At 34.0% G+C, this 19,644-nt stretch overlaps 1 protein-coding gene across 7 annotated transcripts in view; it reads left to right on the top strand.

Annotated features, from left to right (window-relative positions):
* The window catches only part of ROCK1 (Rho associated coiled-coil containing protein kinase 1), a 150,266-nt gene that overhangs the window by 73,820 nt on the left and 56,802 nt on the right, over window positions 1–19,644 (top strand). For 5 of the 7 annotated variants that reach the window (XR_013443368.1, XR_013443369.1, XM_078060545.1 and 2 more), the window contains 5 exons: window positions 2,746–2,905; window positions 6,634–6,694; window positions 10,467–10,555; window positions 12,996–13,044; window positions 18,498–18,633. Coding sequence is in view for 5 of the 7 variants with exons in the window: in XM_078060545.1 (XP_077916671.1) it covers window positions 2,746–2,905; window positions 6,634–6,694; window positions 10,467–10,555; window positions 12,996–13,044; window positions 18,498–18,633 (495 nt within the window). In the remaining 2 variants the exon portion in view is untranslated. The remainder of the gene's footprint in view (window positions 1–2,745; window positions 2,906–6,633; window positions 6,695–10,466; window positions 10,556–12,995; window positions 13,045–18,497; window positions 18,634–19,644) is intronic. The other 2 variants (XM_078060546.1, XM_078060548.1) reach the window with 2 other exon arrangements.

Below are 19,644 nucleotides of genomic sequence, written 5' to 3' on the forward strand. Positions count from 1 at the left end.
ATTCCGTTTTCTTTCTCTTCCTACACTTGATAATATTAGTGGTCTTATTTAAATTCACTGGTTCCTCTGCCTGCTCAGATTTGCTGTTGAACCTTTTTAGTGCATTTATAGTTTCAGCTATTGTACTTTTCAGTGCCAGAATTTCTATTTCGTTCCTTATTCTATCTCCTTATTGGTATGTTGTATTTGTTAAGATATCATACTCCTGGTTTCCTTTAGTTCTTTGTCCATAGTTTCCTTTAGCTCTCTGAGCACATTTAAGACTATTTAAGGTCTGTTTAGAAAATCTAATATCTGGGTTTCCTCATTGATATTTTCTGACATTTTCTTTATTCTCCATGAATAGTCCATACTTTTTCTGTTTCTTTACATGCTTTGTAATTTTTTTTTGAAAACCGGACATTTTGAACAGAATAGTGTAACTCTGGAAATCAGATTTCCCCCTTCCCAGGTTTGCTGTTGTTGCTTGTTATGGGCTTCAATCATGCATTTGTTTAGTAACTTTTTCAAACTATTTTTACAAAATCTGTATTCCTTGTCATGTGTGATCACTGAAGTCTGTTTTCCATTATTATGTCATTGGTCAGCCAGTGACAATTCCCGAAATGCCAAAATTTAGTAGCTTCTTTCTTCATTAAACATTCCCCTGCTTGTTGTAAGTTTTTTCTTAGATTTCAGAGTTCTGAAAAAGTTGCTTCTGATAGTTTTTGCCAGCATAATGGCTACTTTGGTGAAAAGGTGGCTTCTTAGAGCTTCCTACTCTACCTTTTTTTTTTTTTTTTTTAATATCAGCTAGATTGCTTTTTATGGAACATGATTCCTATATTACCAGTTATTTATGGAAAGGTAAATTTTTATAAGTGGATTACTCTATATATCAATGATAATTCTGTAAAGCTATCTTTATCCTTATTCTTATTTATTAGTTCTGACATGATTATGTGGTATTCTGTAAAACCTAAATGTCTTACTTTAAATGTAGATGAAGTATTACTTTTATAATTCTCCCAGGACTTCCCCTACTTGTATCTCAGAATTTAAACAGAATTTGTCTCATTTTAAAACTACTCTAAAATGGTATATAGTCTATAAAAAGACTAGATTCATCTGAAACAGCAAGAGAAAATTCACCAAACTTGCTCTGTTTCCTTTTAAAATCGATCTTATATGATAATTTTAAAGTAGAGTTTTTTAGCCTGAACACTAGATCAGCTAAATCTTTTTTGTGTGGGCTGTTCTGAACTTTCTTGGATGTTTAGCAGTATCCCTGATCTTTACCCACTAGATGACAGTAGCACACCTCCCCCAGTTACGACAGCCAAAAATGTATTCAATCATTGCCACATGTCCCCCAGGGGAGCAAAATTGTCTCAAAATTGAGAACCACTGTTTTAAAGTAGAATTTATGCCAAGACCATAATTGATTTATTTGCTTCACAAGGAGAGACAACTTCCCCCCTCTTCCCCATCATTTTACAAATTAGGCAGTTAGTATTATTAGGAAGCTAGAACTGTCTAGTCAGGCAGTTCTCCTGGTCATTAAGAAAAGAGAACGGTGGAAAAGATCTTTTCTCATTCATTGTTAGTATTATAGCTTCTTTGGGTTAAATTGTTGTTTCATTCCCAAATTCATCAAATAATTCACTGTATCTGAGATGCACAACAATAGTCATTTCTTGTCTGGAAAACCCAGATGATTCAATAGAAAATTTATTCCTTTCTATAAGAGATTAATACCATGAAACCAGGTCAGTTATTTTTTGTTGCTCATCTTCATCTTTTTTTTGAGGCAATATGATATGATTGTATCTAAAATAATTATTAAATATTTTGTTGCTATTTTTGTTTTTTTAACACTATATCTTTAAACTGAAACACATTTTTTCTAAATTTTAGATGACTCTCTGTAGCATATTCAAGCTCCAAAATAAGATAGTAGTAGTATTACTTTCAAATGGTATTTTCTCCCGTATTATGAAGTTTTAAGCATTGCCATATATGGTTTTACTTAATTAAGTATATATGAGCCTCACTCTCCATCAAGTTTATAACTCTTGAAAATTGTGTCCATGTTTTAAATCTCTGCCCTCTTTTCCTAACAGCCATTTCATAAATACCTCCCTGAGTCATCGCTTAATGACTTGATTCAGGGAAGGTGGCTAGTCTGAAAATACAATTCAAAATACATTGCTCCTTGTGACTTAATATTATAAAGCTGTTGAGCTGGGGGAGTGAATACAAACCATCTAGATTTTAGATGAATAAATATATTTCAATACCAAATTGTTCTATCCAGGGCTGTGAGACATAAGCTTGATTTCCAGTTTGATATACAGCAGATTAACAAACAAAATATTGTATTTGAAACCAATCACCTTTGAATCTTTGAGTACAATTTAGTGTGCTATGGTTTCTGAAAAGTCTTTTCTATAGTCCTAACTGCTTTTGCATATTTTATATGATATATTCTAAAACAGACCTTAATACTTGTAATATTCAAATTAAACTTGAAGTATAGATGATAATTACAGGCGATTTTGAAGGTGGTTGTTTCATAAAATTATAATGGTCAATATCAGTTGATTAATAATCCTAATAAAATTGACTAAAATAGGATTCAACCCATTTGGAATCTATAGTTTGCAACTTACTTATATATAAGAAACATTTAGTAGTTTGTATGGAATCTTTGCTTTATTTTCATATTAAATTTGAAGCAACTACTAATTTTGTTTCCATTTTTAGCTGTAGCACCAGTTGTACCTGATTTAAGTAGTGACATCGATACAAGTAATTTTGATGACTTGGAAGAAGATAAAGGAGATGAAGAAACATTCCCCATACCTAAAGCTTTTGTTGGCAATCAGTTACCTTTTGTAGGATTTACGTATTATAGCAATCGTAGGTGAGTATGTTAAGTGTTGATTTTAGGGGTGGGTAATAATTTTGTTCTGGTCTGTTATTTTCTTAGGGGTATCTAAAAATCCCTTCGAGAACATTTAATGGTATATTAAGAGATATCTTAATATGCCATTTTTCAGTGATGCATGATATTTGTGTTATTCCATATTTCATTTCTTTTAGACTCATCCATGATCAAGATACTGTGTTTGTTTCAGAAATTGTTTGCTGAGGGATGCACTATATGTGTTCAAGTTACAGCAATTAATAAATTAAAAGATTCTATCAATACTAATATTTTGGTTAATCTCATTACCCAAAGAGCTCTGGTTTTATAATACATTTTGGAAGAACAAAGAGTTTTCTAGCATTACCGTCATTATATTGATGTTACAAAGGCCTGTAATTTTTAGTAATGCAAAAATTAAGTGATTCCTCACCAAAAATCACTAAATGAGTTTACCATGTCTTACATCATGTAAGACCTTGTGACCTTGGGCAAATAACTTTAACCTTTTATGTCTCCATTTCCTCAAAAATAGGGTTGATGATGATAATAATACTTGTCTCATAGGATTGTTTAAGGGTTAATTAAATCAAAACAGTAGGACATTTAGAACATTAGCACTCAGTTAATGTTAGTTGTTATTAGTATGAGCTAATGTTAGCTTTAGTCTTCAAAAGACGAGATGTAAATAAAACGTTTAACATTATTTCAGTATGCTGAGCATTCATTCATTCATTCATTCAACAAACATGTTTGCCAACTTATTTTTTGTCAGATAGATACTAAGCACCAAGGTGCAGGGAGAAAGATGAATAAAATATGGTTAGTACCTTCTCTTAAGATGTTCGTATCCTAGTGAGGAAATGGATATATTTTAAAGTGAAGCATTTTGTCATTTTAGTCAAAACTTTTTTATAAGAGCCTATTCAGGTCAAGTTTAGAAAACAGGAATGCAATTTAATCCTGCCTTAGGAAATTTCTCCAATAATCCAGCTATAAGACAGTACTGAATACTTTTTGTTGCATCAAATACTACAAGTAGTACTTGACTATTGACTTTTAGTAAAGTCCAGTATTTTAATCCTTCCCCCCCCAACACCCAGGAATATAATATTGTAGGTATTTTATATTGAAGTACACCGACAAGTTTCAAAGTGGTTTTTGCTAAAAAATCTTTCCTTCCTTCCTTCCTTCTCTCCTTCCTTCCTTCCTATTTTTATCAGTTATTCCCTGGCTTGGTTTCTGAAGCACTTGAAATGTTGATATAAACAACTCGCAATGTTTTTGGATTTTCTGTAGTTCATAGCAGTTAATGACTTTATTTAGGTTTATCTATACAAAAGTAATCTTGAATTAAACATATATACTATTTGTAGTACATTGTCTTGTACTTGATTATGTTCTCTGGTTTTTCCTTGCATCTATATGGTGCATATCCCAAACTAATTTCTAAGTTTCTCAAAAGTAGAAATTGCACTCTATTCTTCAGTACCACTGTCTTATTGAATAACATAGTGTTGTTTAGTAATTGCCTATTACGTGAATGGTTGAAGGTATGGTTGATCTTCAAGAATCAGCAAAATACTGATTGGTTTTATGATAATATGTAAGTATAATTTTGAGTTACTGGATGAAATAGAAAACCTCTGAAATTCTTGCTCCTGAAATCCAAATATACCTTCAATTACTAAGGTTAGAGATCTTTATTGCTGAAATATAGCTAAATGAAGAATGATTTTTAACAGTTTAAAGGTTAAACTTCTGGCTACATTTGTAATAATCTAAAACCTCTCATAAAAAGTTACCTAAATTGGGGCACCTGGGTGGCTCAGTCATTAAGCGTCTGACTTCGGCTCAGGTCATGATCCCAGGGTCCTGGGATCGAGCCCCACATCAGGCTCCCTGCTCGGTGGAGAGCCTGCTTCTCCCTCTCCTACTCCCCCTGCTTGTGTTCCCTCTCTCACTGTCTCTCTCTCTCTGTCAAATAAATAAATAAAATCTTAAAAAAAAAAAAGAGTTACCTAAATGACCAGATTCTGTATGAAAGCAGCAATATAATATATAAAATAACTTTGAAAGAAAAAAGAGGACAAAAAGTGGAAGAATGAATGGATATGTACAAGTGGTGTCCTTACATTTCCAATGCTGCATTCAGAGAAAGTCATATTATTAACTTTGCAGAGGCCAAATATTAACTTCAATTTATATAGCGTATTATAATTTAGAAGATATCTTAGGGATCAAATGGTCTGTTTTCCTATCTAATTCAGATTCCACTGGCATTGCTATATGCTTTTCTTTACGTTACATGATGTGGAATCAATCTCACACTGAATTTCTGAGACATTCAGTAGTTAATGGAATGAAGTTGTACTAAATCCAGAATTTGTCATTTGTTATATGGAATCTTTTCTCTACAAACCTGTTACTTAGTGCCTGTTACTGCCTCCTGATTATTTGATTCTCTAGTTGATCTGAATAATTTCCCAAGGAAAATATAAAAAGTGACATATTTTCCTGTTTTTGTTTTGTTTTGTTTTAGAGCACTGTTATATGTGTTTAATGGTACTTAAAGGAACTTCTGTTTTTTTACTATTAATAAAAATGTAATGACTTCATATGTAATGAATATGTAGCTGATGACAGCTGCCCTATAACAGCTATGAAGTGTGTAGTAGCTATTTGATATCTTTTTGAGGGTGTTCTCCTGATGAACCAAGGTGATGACTGTAGTGGTGGCGATGGTGGCAGTATTAATAGTGGTGGTTGTAGCTTGTTAAAGGCAGTAGCAGAAGCAGTAGCAGAGGCAGCCATAGTACCTTACCTTCCTATGACATTTGAGAGCTTAGGAAATTTTTTTCATATGATATGTTTAGATGTGTTTGATAATCTCATGATTTCTAAAGGTCACTACTATCTTATGTGTAATTGTAACTTTATACTGAATTTAAAGAAAGAACCCTGTAAGCCTTGGAGTCTCAAAGGATTAGCAGGCATCACCAGAACTTTAGGTTATGTTAACTCAACCACTTAAGGCAAAAACTCTTTTTTGCCCAGAAAGGCAATATCATTTTGGCTGAAGAATAATTGGGGCAGAGAGAGAAGTTGTGTTCGTGTCTTTACAAGTCAACACTTCCTTATCCCCAGTCCCTAATCCAAAAATCTCTAAAAACTGGGGCGCCTGGGTGGCTCAGTCAGTTAAGTGTCTGACTCTTGATTTCAGCTCAGGTCATGATCTCAGGGTTGTGAGTTCAGGCCCCGTGTTGGGCTCCACGCTGGGCATGGAGCCTACTTAAAAAAATAAAACTAAAAAAATAAAACCATAAAGCTCTAAAAACTGAAAGCATTTTTCACTAAAATTTGTTTGGTGGCAAAAGCTGCCATAACGTGCTCTCATGGCTAAAAACCTAATCTGAACTAACTTGAGACTATTTATGGTTTTTATTTATCCTACTTGGTATGAATATTCATATGTTTTGCTGCAGGAATAGTAAGGTATGATTATAGAGTGCTGCTTCTGACCTAACGGGGTTTTATTTAACATAGGTATCACTTTGTACTATGTTTCTAAAATAAAGAATTATGAACTTGCACTCAATTTTTAAAAAGCATAGCAAGTACAATACTGAACAAAAAAAATAGGCATGTAGTATGTATTACTGGTTGTTATTGAATATTGAAGAGTCTTTTGGTTTTTTTACCTTTAAAAACTCTTTTCCTCTCAGATACTTATCTTCAGCAAATCCTAATGATAACCGAAGTAGCCCCAATGTGGATAAGAGCTTGGTAGGTATTTTCTTATTATTTTTTAAAAAGTTGTTTTGTGGATGGTGTATTTTGTATACATGATATTAAGTAAACATGTGTTGCATCTGAATGTGTAGTTAGTGAACTTGAATTTTGATAACACTTTTTACTTACTGTCTCCTTCCAACTTGATTTCTTGCCTGAATATCAAGTGGAGTATTTTATGTGGAGGTAATTAGTAAACTATAAATTGCTACACATATTGACAGTGGCAGTCTTTCTGATCTTTGGAATTAGGAATTTATGATAAATCAGTTTGTCAGTAAGGGTCTTGACAGGAAAACAGATAACACATTCAGAAGACTTAACTAAAGAGAGTTTTGTGTGTGTGATAAAATATACATAACATAAAATTTAATTTTTAAGTGTACAGTTCAGTGTCATTAATCACCTTCACATTGTTATGTAACTACCACCATCTGTCTCCAGAACTTTTTCTTCATCCCAGACTAAAACTTTGTGCACATTAAACTCTTTATTCTACTCCCTGCAACCCTGAGTAACCACTGTCCTACTTTCTCTGTCTCTATGAATTTGACCATGCTAGGTACCTAATGTAAGTGGAATCATACAATTTTGACTTTTTGTGATTGACTTATTTCACTTAGCCATAATATCCTCAGGTTTTATTCATGTTGTAACGTGTATCAGAATTTGATTCCTTTTTAAGACTGAATATTCTAGTCTGTGAATATATCACATTTTGTTCATTCATTAAGAGAGTTTAGTGAAAGGGCTATTTACAGTGCTATGAGCAGGGTCAAGGCGAGCAATAAATAAAGGGTGCAAAAGCACCTGTTGATTAACAACAGGGGGGAAGCTATTGTCCCCAGTCGGAAGGGACAAAGAGAGACAAGTATTGTTACCACAGCTCAGAAAAGCCTTACCATCATCAAAGAGGAACATAGAATATAGAACACGGCCAGCACCACAGTATGGCAATAAAAGGGTGGGGAGAATGAGTACTTTCTTTCTCCCACCTTCTGATTTCCTGCTGGTGTCTCCCATATGTTAAAACGAACCCTAAAATCACAGGACAATAGAATCCAGGTAATGCAATCTGTAGATTGCAAGGCAAAAGTAGGGCAGAGGATGGATTTCATGGCTAGAAAGGGGAGGGAGCAAATGGAAGAATAAACAGTACAGTCAGCATCATCTCATTTGTCCACTGAAAATTACTGGTATATTAGAGACAGGAGGCCTTTTTATTGTCCATATAGCTCATGTTCATGAGACAGAGGTTAAAAAAAAAAAAATCTTACTTAGATTTCAGAAGGTCCTTTTGGGTTGACCAGGACTTTTCTTAAAAATATTAGACGTAATTGTGGTACTTGGCTGGCTCAGTTGGTAGAGTGTGAGACTCTCTATCTCAGGGTTGTGAGTTCAAGCCCTATGTTGGGCATAGAGCTTACTTAAAAAAATATTAGAAACAGTTATTTGGCCGTCGTTGGAGCATTCTTTGAACTCTTGTACTGTAGCCTACATATTAGGGGGAGGGGAATAGGTAGCAATCATTTGTTAAAAGCTGATGTAATTCTTTCTCCTTGATACATTTATTCTTAAATTAAGAGAACATGCAATGTGAAGGGAGAGTGGAAAAAAGGAGAATGGACTGTGTGAGGACTTGTTAGCTGTTCTGACCATCTCTCTTTTAAATTCTCATCTCAACAGAGCTGTTTCCCAAGTTACATAGTTAATGGGCTCAGAAATCTTGAGAACCTTTGACCTAGGGAAGGTGACGATAAGGAGCTACTATAACCCACCTCCCACTGTATTACTTATCTGTAGGATTAGTGGTACATAGGACTTTAAAAAATATTTAGTGGAATCATGTTTTCTTTGGGCTGATCTCGTTCAGTGGTGATTGCCAGAAGTTCCTTTCACTGGCTGCTGCTACCTTTTATCTTTTCTCCGGGAAGATCACAGGGCGAGTAGACAACTTTGGTGTCTCCACTGTTTCTGTTAACGTAGAGATAAATAGAAAAGTCGACAAATTTAATTTTCAACTCTTCCTTTAAAGCCTTCCAGCAAAGATGCTAATGAACAGCTTTGCAATTGACAAATAGAATGAATAATTTTCATTCCTATCTTAATTTTCTTTTTTGCTGCAAATGACACTGATAAATCCCTCCTCCTTGGAACTTCCATAACTCTTTCATGTTCCCATTATTTCCTTCTGTTTTCTTCCCACCGCTTTAGATTTTATTTTCAATCCCTTTTGCAGGATCTCTTCCCCTTCTTTCCTCCCTCCCTCCCCTTTAGTTGTTAAATGTTTCTCAAGATGATTCTGATCTTTGCTTTCTGCTCATTTTCTATAGGTAATCTTGTTTATGTGCAGCTTGTTCCTCTAAACTCCAGACCTGTATCTCTCCTCTCTCTCTCTCTCTCTCTGACTAGATTTCTCTTCTTGTGCTTCTCAGTTCTTACCCTAGGCCAGAGCTAAACTCATAGTTCTCCTATCTCTATCCCCTCCCCAGCAGTTCTTATTGTGTTCCCTGTCTTTTGTATGGTAATCTGTTTCTCTCTTCTTTCTTTTTCCGTCCTGCCTGCCTGCCTTTTCTTTCTTTCTGCCTTTCTTTTTTTCTTATGTTGACTTTTTTTTTTTAATAATCCTACTTTGATCTTTCAAATTTTTGTATTATTGAAGTATAGTTGACATACAATGGTACATTAGTTCTAGGTATACAACATAGTGACTTGACAATTCTATACATTACTCGATGCTCACTACGATAAGTGTAGTTACCAACTGTCACCATACATTGTTATTATTTGTTATTGACTATATTCCCTATGCTGTACTTTATTGTTATTGTTATTGACTATATTCCCTATGCTGTACTTTATCATCTCTTATTTCTAATCAGTTGTTAGGTTATAAATTCTACCTTCTGACTGACACAGTTATCCATTTCCTCCTCTTTGTTCCTGTAGCCTCTGCCTCATATCAAACCTATATACTCTTTTGCCTGAACTGTCTCAAAAGCCCGTTAACTGGTTACTTTGATTAGAATTTGTCTACCCTCTACTCTGTTCACCTAACTGTTACTGAAGTGATGTACTATGTTGTTTCCCTTTTTAAAATGCTTATAGGTTAAAGTCCCTAACTACAATTTTTGCATACAAAAATCATGGTCTCACTCACCATTTCAGATTTTATGAGACTCATTCTATTACGTTCTGTGCTCTTGATTTCTTCCCATTTACAAAATATATCATATTTTCTTCTGCTTCTCTACTTTTGAACTCATTCATTCTGGCTAAAATGCCTTTTTTCTACCACCTTCTCCACTTAGTAAATATCTTCATCTTGTAGGTCTGATCTCAAACATTACATTTTCCTGGCAGAATTCCCTCCTTCAGGACACCTCATATATAACCTTATCATCACCACATTATATTCTAATATTTGTGTGTATGTCTTTGGATTATTGTATGTTCTATTCCTCCTATTTCTATTCCTCTATGCCCCTCTATTTAATTCTTAGCTTCACGAGCACAGGGACCAAATCTTCTTAATTTTTTATATTACTAATGCCTACTATAGTGCCTGACACATTTCTAGGTGTTGAGAAAAATGCTTATTAAGTTAATAGTAATTTCAGATAGAAAGAAAAAGGATCAGATTGAACCAGGTAACTCCCTCTTGAACAGATGTAGAATGGTAACATAAACTTGTTATTTTTAAGTTCTCTATGAACATGCTTAGTAGGATGAGTTTTGTTTTGTTTTGTTTTGTTTTTAATTAAAGCAGGAAAATTTGCAAAAAACAATTTATAAGCTGGAAGAACAGCTGCATAATGAAATGCAATTAAAAGATGAAATGGAGCAGAAGTGCAGGTGAGAATGTACTTTATATGTTTTTAACATTAAAAATTGTATAGTACATACTTATTTTAAAACTTGCCCTCTATAAAACACTTGAAAAGTAATTGGAAATGAGATGGAGATACAAAGGTTGCTGCTTATATACATTCAATGAAGAACGTCTTGGCTAGAATTGGAAAGTGATATTCATGTTGGTGTTAGTTATAGACATATTGTCCTCAGAATATTTAAAGTGCATTTGCTTCTGGCAGTCTTTATTAAAAAACTATAATGCTGATTCACTTAATTCCTGATTTATTACTTTTCTCTGCAATTTTAATTAGCTGACTGAAAGGGCAAATTAGTTTACATTAAATAAAGTGCTTTCTAGGGTCACCTGGGTGGCTCAGTTGTTAAGCATCTGCCTTTGGCTCAGGTCATGGTCCCAGGGTCCTGGGATCGAGCCCCACATCGGGCTCCCTGTTCAGCAGGAAGCCTGCTTCTCCCTCTCCCACTCCCCCTGCTTGTGTTCCCTCTCTAGCTGTGTCTCTCTCTGTCAGATAAATAAAATCTTTAAATAAGGTGCTTTCTAAAATGTAAATGTTATTAAATGTTAAAATTCATTAAATCTAATAAGAATCTGTATATTTATGAAATATATAATCAAAATTATTTGAAATAACCTAGCACAATGTTGAGTTACTTATTAACTACAAACAACTTTTATATTTTTGTGGGTGGTATTACAGAGGTAATGCAGAGATTAAGTATTCAACAAATGGAATTGGGAAAACTGGCAATTTTGTGATTGGGCCAAGGAGGAAACAAGTAAAAGTCTCATTGCATACCATTCATGATAGATTAAATACTTAAGTATATAATACAAACTTTTCTCAGAAAAACACATATAAGCAAATTTCTAGAATTTCTAAGTATGAAATACAGAAATAAGGGGAAGAAATGGAAATAAATATGTTGAGAAGTTTCTTCATCCAAAATTAAACTAGTGATAGTGGCAGTGTAGGGTATCGATTCGAGGAAGAAGTAGGAATGGTCAAAGTGGCCTGTAATGGTAGGAGAGTGTTGGGGAGAGAAGGGAAGCCTGAGATGGGGGGTGGTAAGGTTGACAGAATCTAGGTCTTAGAGGACTTTGTTTTTGACAAGCTAAGGAATTTGGAATGTATCCTAAAGATGATGGAAAAACCTTGAAAGTTATTAAACTAAGTAAAAAACTGATAACATTTTCTTTTTAAAAAGAACTCTGGTTAGTTGGCAGCACTTCACATTTATTCAACTAAATGGAAATGAAGGAGGAAGATGAGTCAAGGATGATTCCTAGGTTATGTCCTTTCTTAGGGATACCTAGAGTAAAAACAAACTGGTATTATGGGTAAGGGTGTGGAGCAGAGGGAATAACATTTTGGGCATGCTGAGTGAGGTATTTGAAGCATCCGTGTAAAACATTGTACATGCAGATTTGAAGCTTAGGGTTATGTTCAGAGCCAAAGAAAACAAATTGTGATGGAGATAATAAATACACTTTCAATTTATCTCAACTTTTTGACTAGGTTGTTCCGTGATACATTTACTCCCAGTTATATATGCCACCTTGCCCTTCATTATTTAATCTTGTATAAAGTTTAAATAGCTAATTTTTGTTTATTATCAAGTATTGCATGAGTGATTCAGGGATCCTTAACCTGGAATCCATAGACCTCCCCCAGAGGGTGCATGGATGGAATTCAGGGTTCTTAAACTTGGATGAGAAAAAGTGAGTGTTTTCCATAACATATAATGAAAATTCAGCATTTCCTTCCACTATGAACAAAAGCAATAATCTACATTTATTAGCAGTAGCTGTGAATTTTTTATTACTGATACCATAAATATTTTCATGTATTATGGTTGTTATCTCTAAATATCATTTGTGCTCATCACTACTTTGAAATTACTACCACTAGATCTTGTGGTTTAATGAGTTAATAAAGAAACACACATATTACTGAAACATACATTTTATTTATTTATTTATTTATTCATTCATTTATTTAAAGGAGAAAGAGAGAGCCTGTGTGCGAGTGTGGGGGGTGGGGGTGGTCTTAAACAGGCTCCATGCCTAGTGCAGAGCCTGACACAAGGCTCAACCTCACGACCTTGAGATCATGACCTGAGGCAAAATCAAAAGCCAGATGCTTAACCAACTGAGCTACCCAGTTGCCCCCATACATTTTTAAAATTTAAGACTGAATTTTAATATATTTTTGGCTTGTTTTTAATCCTATATTTTATTTTACGTTTTAAAATATATTATTCTGAGAAAAGGCCACAGGCTTCACCAGACTGCCAAAGGAATCCACAGCACCAAAGATGTTAAGACATCTTAGTTAAATGGGAAAGTAAGGAATGTGGTGTTCCACCACTGGGCAATAAAAAATAAACATATTTCTAATCTATACTGCTTTTGTTTTTACAGAACTTCAAACATAAAACTAGACAAGATAATGAAAGAATTGGATGAAGAGGTACTTTTTGTTTTCTAATCAGAAGTTTCCTTTTTTGAGAGTTTTTTCTTTTTTTCAGATTGTTTTGTTTTCTAAGAAAATTGCATTTAAACTTTATAGGTTGAAATACAGACAGAGTCAAAGAACTGTGATGAAGGCCTTACTTAGGAACTGCAGGTTTAAATGATACAGATTAGATTATATTTTAGTTTCCTTTGTATATGTACTTTTATTCTAGAACCATGTTGAAATTTTAGTACATAAATTTCATTTCAGTGGTTCTTAACATTTGAGAAAGGAGCAAGAGAATCAAATGGGATCTGGAACTACAGCAGAAAAAGACAAATAGGAAAGAGGAAAGAGTACAATTTTAAATTGTAAAAAAAAAATCCTTTTTAAAAGGACTGACATTAACATAATTTTATGTGATGAAATGGGAAATGTATTGATTTTAGAATTACTCATGTTTTCCATGGTCACCTAGCAAGAAGTTTTTTGGTTTTTTTTTTTTTAAAGATTTTATTTATTTATTTGACAGAGAGAGACACAGTGAGAGACGGAACACAAGCAGGGGGAGTGGGAGAGGGAGAAGCAGGCTTCCCATGGAGCAGGGAGCCTGATGTGGGGCTCGATCCCAGGACCCTGGGATCGTGACCTGAGCTGAAGGCAGACGCTTAACGACTGAGCCACCCAGGCACCCCACAGGAAGTTTTTACTAGGGAAACATATCATGATTCAGATGTTTGTTTGCAAATATATAATACATTGTCTTCCTTTTGATCAGCTTATACTGTCTTTCCACTATGTGTATGAAGAGTACCCTAAAAAGAAATATACTTTCTATAGCCTTACTGATTTCTTCCTTTTTTTTTTTTTTTTTGATTTAGTCTTTCTAGTGGTTTTTGTGCTGTCTTAATTTTCTCTGTTCTTAAGGAATAGTATTTGTCAATGTCTTGTTTTTTGTTTTTTTCATTTGTAGCTTTGGATATGCATATACATATAATACATACAAATACATACATACATACACATGTAATACAAATATGTATATTTCACCAACTTGCCATTGGTCAGTGTGTACTTAGCACTACTTATTTAGCTCTAAGTATGTAAGAAATCCATTTTGCAAATCCTCAGCTTTGGATATTTCATTTCTAAAAAACAGATAAAATTCTGGTATGCTAGATTAAAGTTAAGATCAATCCACTAAGAAGACGTAGCATTCATAAATTTGTATCCACCAAATAGCAGAGCTACAAAATATGTGAAATAAAAGCTGATAAAACTGAAAAGATAGACAAATCCACAATTACTGTTGGAGACTCCACTATCACTCTATAGACAGAAAATCCGCAAATATACAGGAGAACTCAACCCTACACCATCAACCAACAAGATCTTTTTAACAGTTCTAGAACCCTGCACCCAACAACAGTAAAATACACATTCTTTTCAAGCACTCAAAGAATACATACCAACATAGAGCACATCCTGAACAAACTTCTACAAATTAAAAAAAAATTTTAAATCATAGAGTGGCTCTGACCAAAATGTAATCAAACTAGAATGACTAACAGATATCGGGCAAATCTGCAAACATATGGAGACTAAACAACACAGTTCTAAATAATCCATAGGTCAAAGAGTAAGTCTTCAGGGGAGTGAAAGAATATGTTGGAATGTTAATTATGTCTTATAAAGTTTATGTTTGTTTTTTTTTAAGATTTATTTGTTTATTAGAGAAAGCATGAGCAGGAGGAGGGGCAGAAGGAGAGGGAGAGAAGCAGACTGAGCCACCCAGGTGCCCCCTCATAAAGTTATGTTAAAGAGTTATGGCTTATAAAAAGAATGAAATCTTGCCATTTGCAACACCATACATGGTCTCAGAGGGTTTTTATGCTAAGTGAAATAAGGCAGACAGAGAAAGACAGATACTATATAATTTCACTTATATGTGGAATCTAGAAAACAAAACAAAAAAACAGACTCTTAAATACAGAGAACAAACTGATGGTTGCTGGGGATATGGGTGAAGTAGTAGGTGAAGAGGATTAAGAGGTACAAACTTCCAGTTATAAGATAAATCATGAAGATAAAATGTATGGCATAGGGAATATAGCCAGTAATATTGTAATAATGTGTGTGGTGACTACACTTACATTGAGAACTGTCAAATTGCTGTGTTGTACACCTGAAACTAACATAACATTGTGTGTCAACTATACCTCAATAATAAAATAAGTTATGGTTCTTCATCTTTAAAAAAATACTTGAACAATAAAAATAAAACATCAAAATTTGTGGGATGCAGCTGACATAGTGCTTAAGGGAAATTTATACACTAAAGGCACACATTAAAAAAGATGAAAAAGCTCAAATGAGTCATCTAAGCTCCTACCTCAAGAATGTAGAAGAGCAAAATAAACCCAAAGCAAGAAGAAGGAAGGGGAAATAAAGATAAGAGCAGAGATCAGTGGAATTGAAAATAAAAACAATACAGAAAATCAATGAAAACAAAAAGCCAGCTGTTTGGAAAATTGACAGACCTCCAGCAAGATTGATAAAAAAAAAAGGGGGACATAAATGATCAGTATCAGGAATAAAACAGGGCAGGCATATCACTAGAGTCCCTACAGATAATCAAAAGGATTATAAAGGAATACTACAAACAATCCTAAACATGTAAGTGTGAAATCCTTATTTCTGCCTGTGGACTAGTTCCTCCAAAAGTACAAACTACCACAACTCACACAATGTGAAATAGATTATTTGAATAGCCCTATATAACTGTTGAAGTGAATTCATAATTTAAAAATTTCCCAAAAAGTAGGGGTGCCTGGGTGGCTCAATGGTTAAGCAGCAAACTCTTGGTTTTGGCTTATGTTGTAAACTCCTGGGTTGTGGGATTGAGCTTCACGTGGGGCTCCATGCTCAGTGGGGAGTCTGCTTGAAGATTCTCTCCTTCTGCCTCTCCCCCTACCAGGTTGCACGCGTGCACGCTCTTTCTCTCTCTCTCTCAAATAAGTCTTTAAAAAAAATAAAAATAAAAAAGTTTCCCAAAAACTAATCTCCAGAACCAGGTGGTTTTATTAGAGAGTTTGACCAAATGTTTTAAGGAGAATTAATACCATTTCTACACTATCTGTTCCAGGATATATAAAAGAAGGGAACACTCCCCAGTGAGTTTTATGAAACTAGAATTACCCAGATAACCAAATCTCACCGAGAGAGCACTACAAAGAAAACCACAGATCGGTATCCCTCATTTACAGCCTACTGATTTTTTACAAAGGTGCAAAAGCAATTTTTAACAAGTGGTGCTTGGAGTAATTAGATATTCATAGACCAAGATATGAACCTCAAGTCTCACATTTTATGTAAAAATTAACTCAAGATGGGTCATATATTTAAAGGTGAACATAAAAACAAAACTCTTAGGAAAAAAATAAGTGAAAAATCCTTGAGACTTACAGCTTGGTAAAAAGTTCTTAGACATGACACCACAAACATCCACATAAGGAAAATAATTCAACAAATTGGACTTCATCAGAATTCACAGTATTTGTTCTGTGAAAGACCATGATAAGAAGATGAAATGACAAGATATAGATTGGAAAAAAAAATTTGCAAACTACGTATCTCACAAAGGAATCTATTTAGACTATTTAAAGAACTCTAAAGCTCGACAGTAAATAAACAAATAATCCCATTTGAAAATTGGCAGAAGACAGAGTGGATAAAAAGCACATGAAAAGATGCTCAACATCATTAACCATGAGGGAAATGCAAATAAAACCACTATGAGATATCATTTTATAATCATTAGAGCAAGTAGAATAAAAAATAGCACAGTACCAAAACTGGCAAGAATATAGGGAAACTGGTTCCCTCATACATTATAGACGGGAATGTAAAATTGTACAGCCAATCTGGAAAGTATTTTGGCAGTTTCCTCAAACACTAAACATGCAACTACCAGGCGACCCGGCAATTGCACTATTGGGCATTTATCCCAGAAAAAATGAAAACTTATATCCTAAAAAAACCTGTATACTACTGTTCATAGTAGCCTTATTTGTAATAGCCAAAAACTAGAAATAATCAAAATGTCCTACCATAGGTGAATGGTTGAACCAACTTTGATACATCTATACATTGAGTACTATGCAGCAACAAAAAGGCATGAACTATTGGTAAAACACAACTTGGATGGATCTCATGGGCATTATATTGAGTGTAAAAAGCCGGTCCCAAAAGGTCCATACTGTATGATTCCATTAATATAACAGTCTCAAAAATGACAAAATTATACAGATGGAGGCCGGGATATGGCTGGTAGGAGAAGGGTGATGTGTGCAGCTGTAAGTAGTGGCTGGCTGGAAGGAGTTGGTTGTGCTGATAAAACAGTTCTGTATCTTGACTGGTGGTGATGGTTACGTGAATCTACACATGAGCTGAAATAACATAGAACTACACACACTTTAAACCCCTCCATTTTGTTACTGTACTATTGTTACATAAAATGTATCTGTTAGGGGAAACTGAGTGGAAGAGTACATGAAACCTCTTAGTACTATCTTTGCAACCTCCTGAAATGTATAATTATTTCAAAATTTAAAAATGAAAAAAAAGTTAGAATGATAAAATCTTAGAATTGGGAAGACCTTGGATGATCTCTGCAAATTTTACTAAATCTAACAGCATTTTACTTAAAACATGAGTTTTGCTTGATGATGGGAAAGTCCAGAAAAACGCAGTAAAAGGAGGTTTTCCCAGTGTGGAATCTTAAAGATAAAAATGAAGCATCAAAAGCAAGATATGCTGGAAGTGGTAACTCAGAAACAATATAAATTTTTAAGTTGTGAAGGTTGGGTATTTTTTTTCTTTAACTCTCCCCTCTCATGTGGTTTCATGTTCTAAAATAAGTATTTTCTTCATTACTTTTTAATATGCATTGGTAGGTAGATACATAGAACATTTTAAAAAGGTAAGTTGTTGTTGAGATAGGAAGAGGATTAAGGGAGACACACGGGGACTAATGAACTTACTGCACACACTAGCATTTGGTACCATTTGAGCTCTATACCATTTAGTTATCAAATGTGTAAGTATTATCTTTAATATTTATATCTTTAGGATTGTAAATCAACCAAAATATTGGTAATATAATGCAATCTGGTCATCTTAAACTAATAAAGCAGCTCTCTGATAAGATTTGTAAGGTTGTTTTTTATATTCATGGATTTAAAAATCTGAAAAATTTCCATATCTGGTTTGAATAGGGGGATTCTATCTTCTTATAAGGCTAGCTAATTCTATTCTTAGAAAGTTGTCATTAGCAGGTACTTTCTGATTTTGAAACAAAAAAAATCCATCTTAAGTCTTTGTGTGTTTTATTCTTAAAGTACACAGTATTCCTCTAAATAAATGAAGAGTTTAATTTGCAATGGTCACTTGTATCCTTATGTTTTCAGGGGAATCAAAGAAGAAACCTAGAATCTACAGTGTCTCAGATTGAGAAGGAGAAAATGTTGCTACAGCATAGAATTAATGAGTACCAGAGAAAAGCAGAACAGGAAAATGAGAAGAGGAGGAATGTAGAAAATGAAGGTAAATTGTTAAAGTTTTTGAAAAGCACTGGAATTTCTAACACTGTCCTTGAAGGTCTTTGTCATGAGGTTGTCTTAAATTTAGGGCCTATGATACATTTTTGAAGCCACAATCCTAAGGCACCTCTGAACTAATTACCCATGTCCCAGGATAAATGTATAACATATTAAAGTCAGTAGAAATCACACTAGAAGAGTGATTTTCATCCTTGCATGCATCTTGGAGTCTCTTGGGAAGCTTTAAAGACTCCTGATGCCTAAGCTCCGGCAATTCTAATTTAATTGATCTAGACATGTGGCCTGGGCCTTGGTATTTTTTATAAGCTCTCTAGGCACTTCTATCTAACAAGCAGCCATTTGAGAACTATTAACTAAAATTTCATGTGTTTTCATATTAGTGTTAGAAATACATTTAAAATAGTTTTCTATACCCTTTGATCCAGTGATTTCATTTCTAGGAATTTATTTTATGTATGCACTTGTGCACATGCACACTGATACATAAACAAGATATTTATAGCATTATGTCTAAGATGTATCTTTTAAGTGAAAAAAACAGTACAGATTGTTTAAAACGAGTGCTTATCTAGACATGCTTAAATATGTGTATGTGTGTATAGAAATGCATGTGAAAACATATTAATGTTTGTGTTTTTATGTTTTAGGGTATAGATATAGACACTGTCTTAGGAAGAATATGTAAGAATTAAGTAGTAGTTGTTTCTTGGGGAGGAGAGGTAGAGGGACTGAGACCATGGAGGGAGGAAGGCATATTCTACACCACAGACCATTTGGTACCTTTTGAATTTTGATCCATTTTTTCAGATAGTGAACTTTTCAAAGATTTGTGCTATTCAAAAAAATAAATAATACTAATAAAACTGGGTTTATAATGTTTCACTAATAGATTGACCTTATTAAGGGAATACAAAAATTTGAAATATTACAACACTGGAAACAAATCTGTTACATTCTCTATTGTTGAATTTAAATATAAGTACTTCCATGATGA

This window comes from Halichoerus grypus, chromosome 13 (assembly GCF_964656455.1).
Source record: "Halichoerus grypus chromosome 13, mHalGry1.hap1.1, whole genome shotgun sequence".
NCBI lineage: Eukaryota > Metazoa > Chordata > Mammalia > Carnivora > Phocidae > Halichoerus > Halichoerus grypus.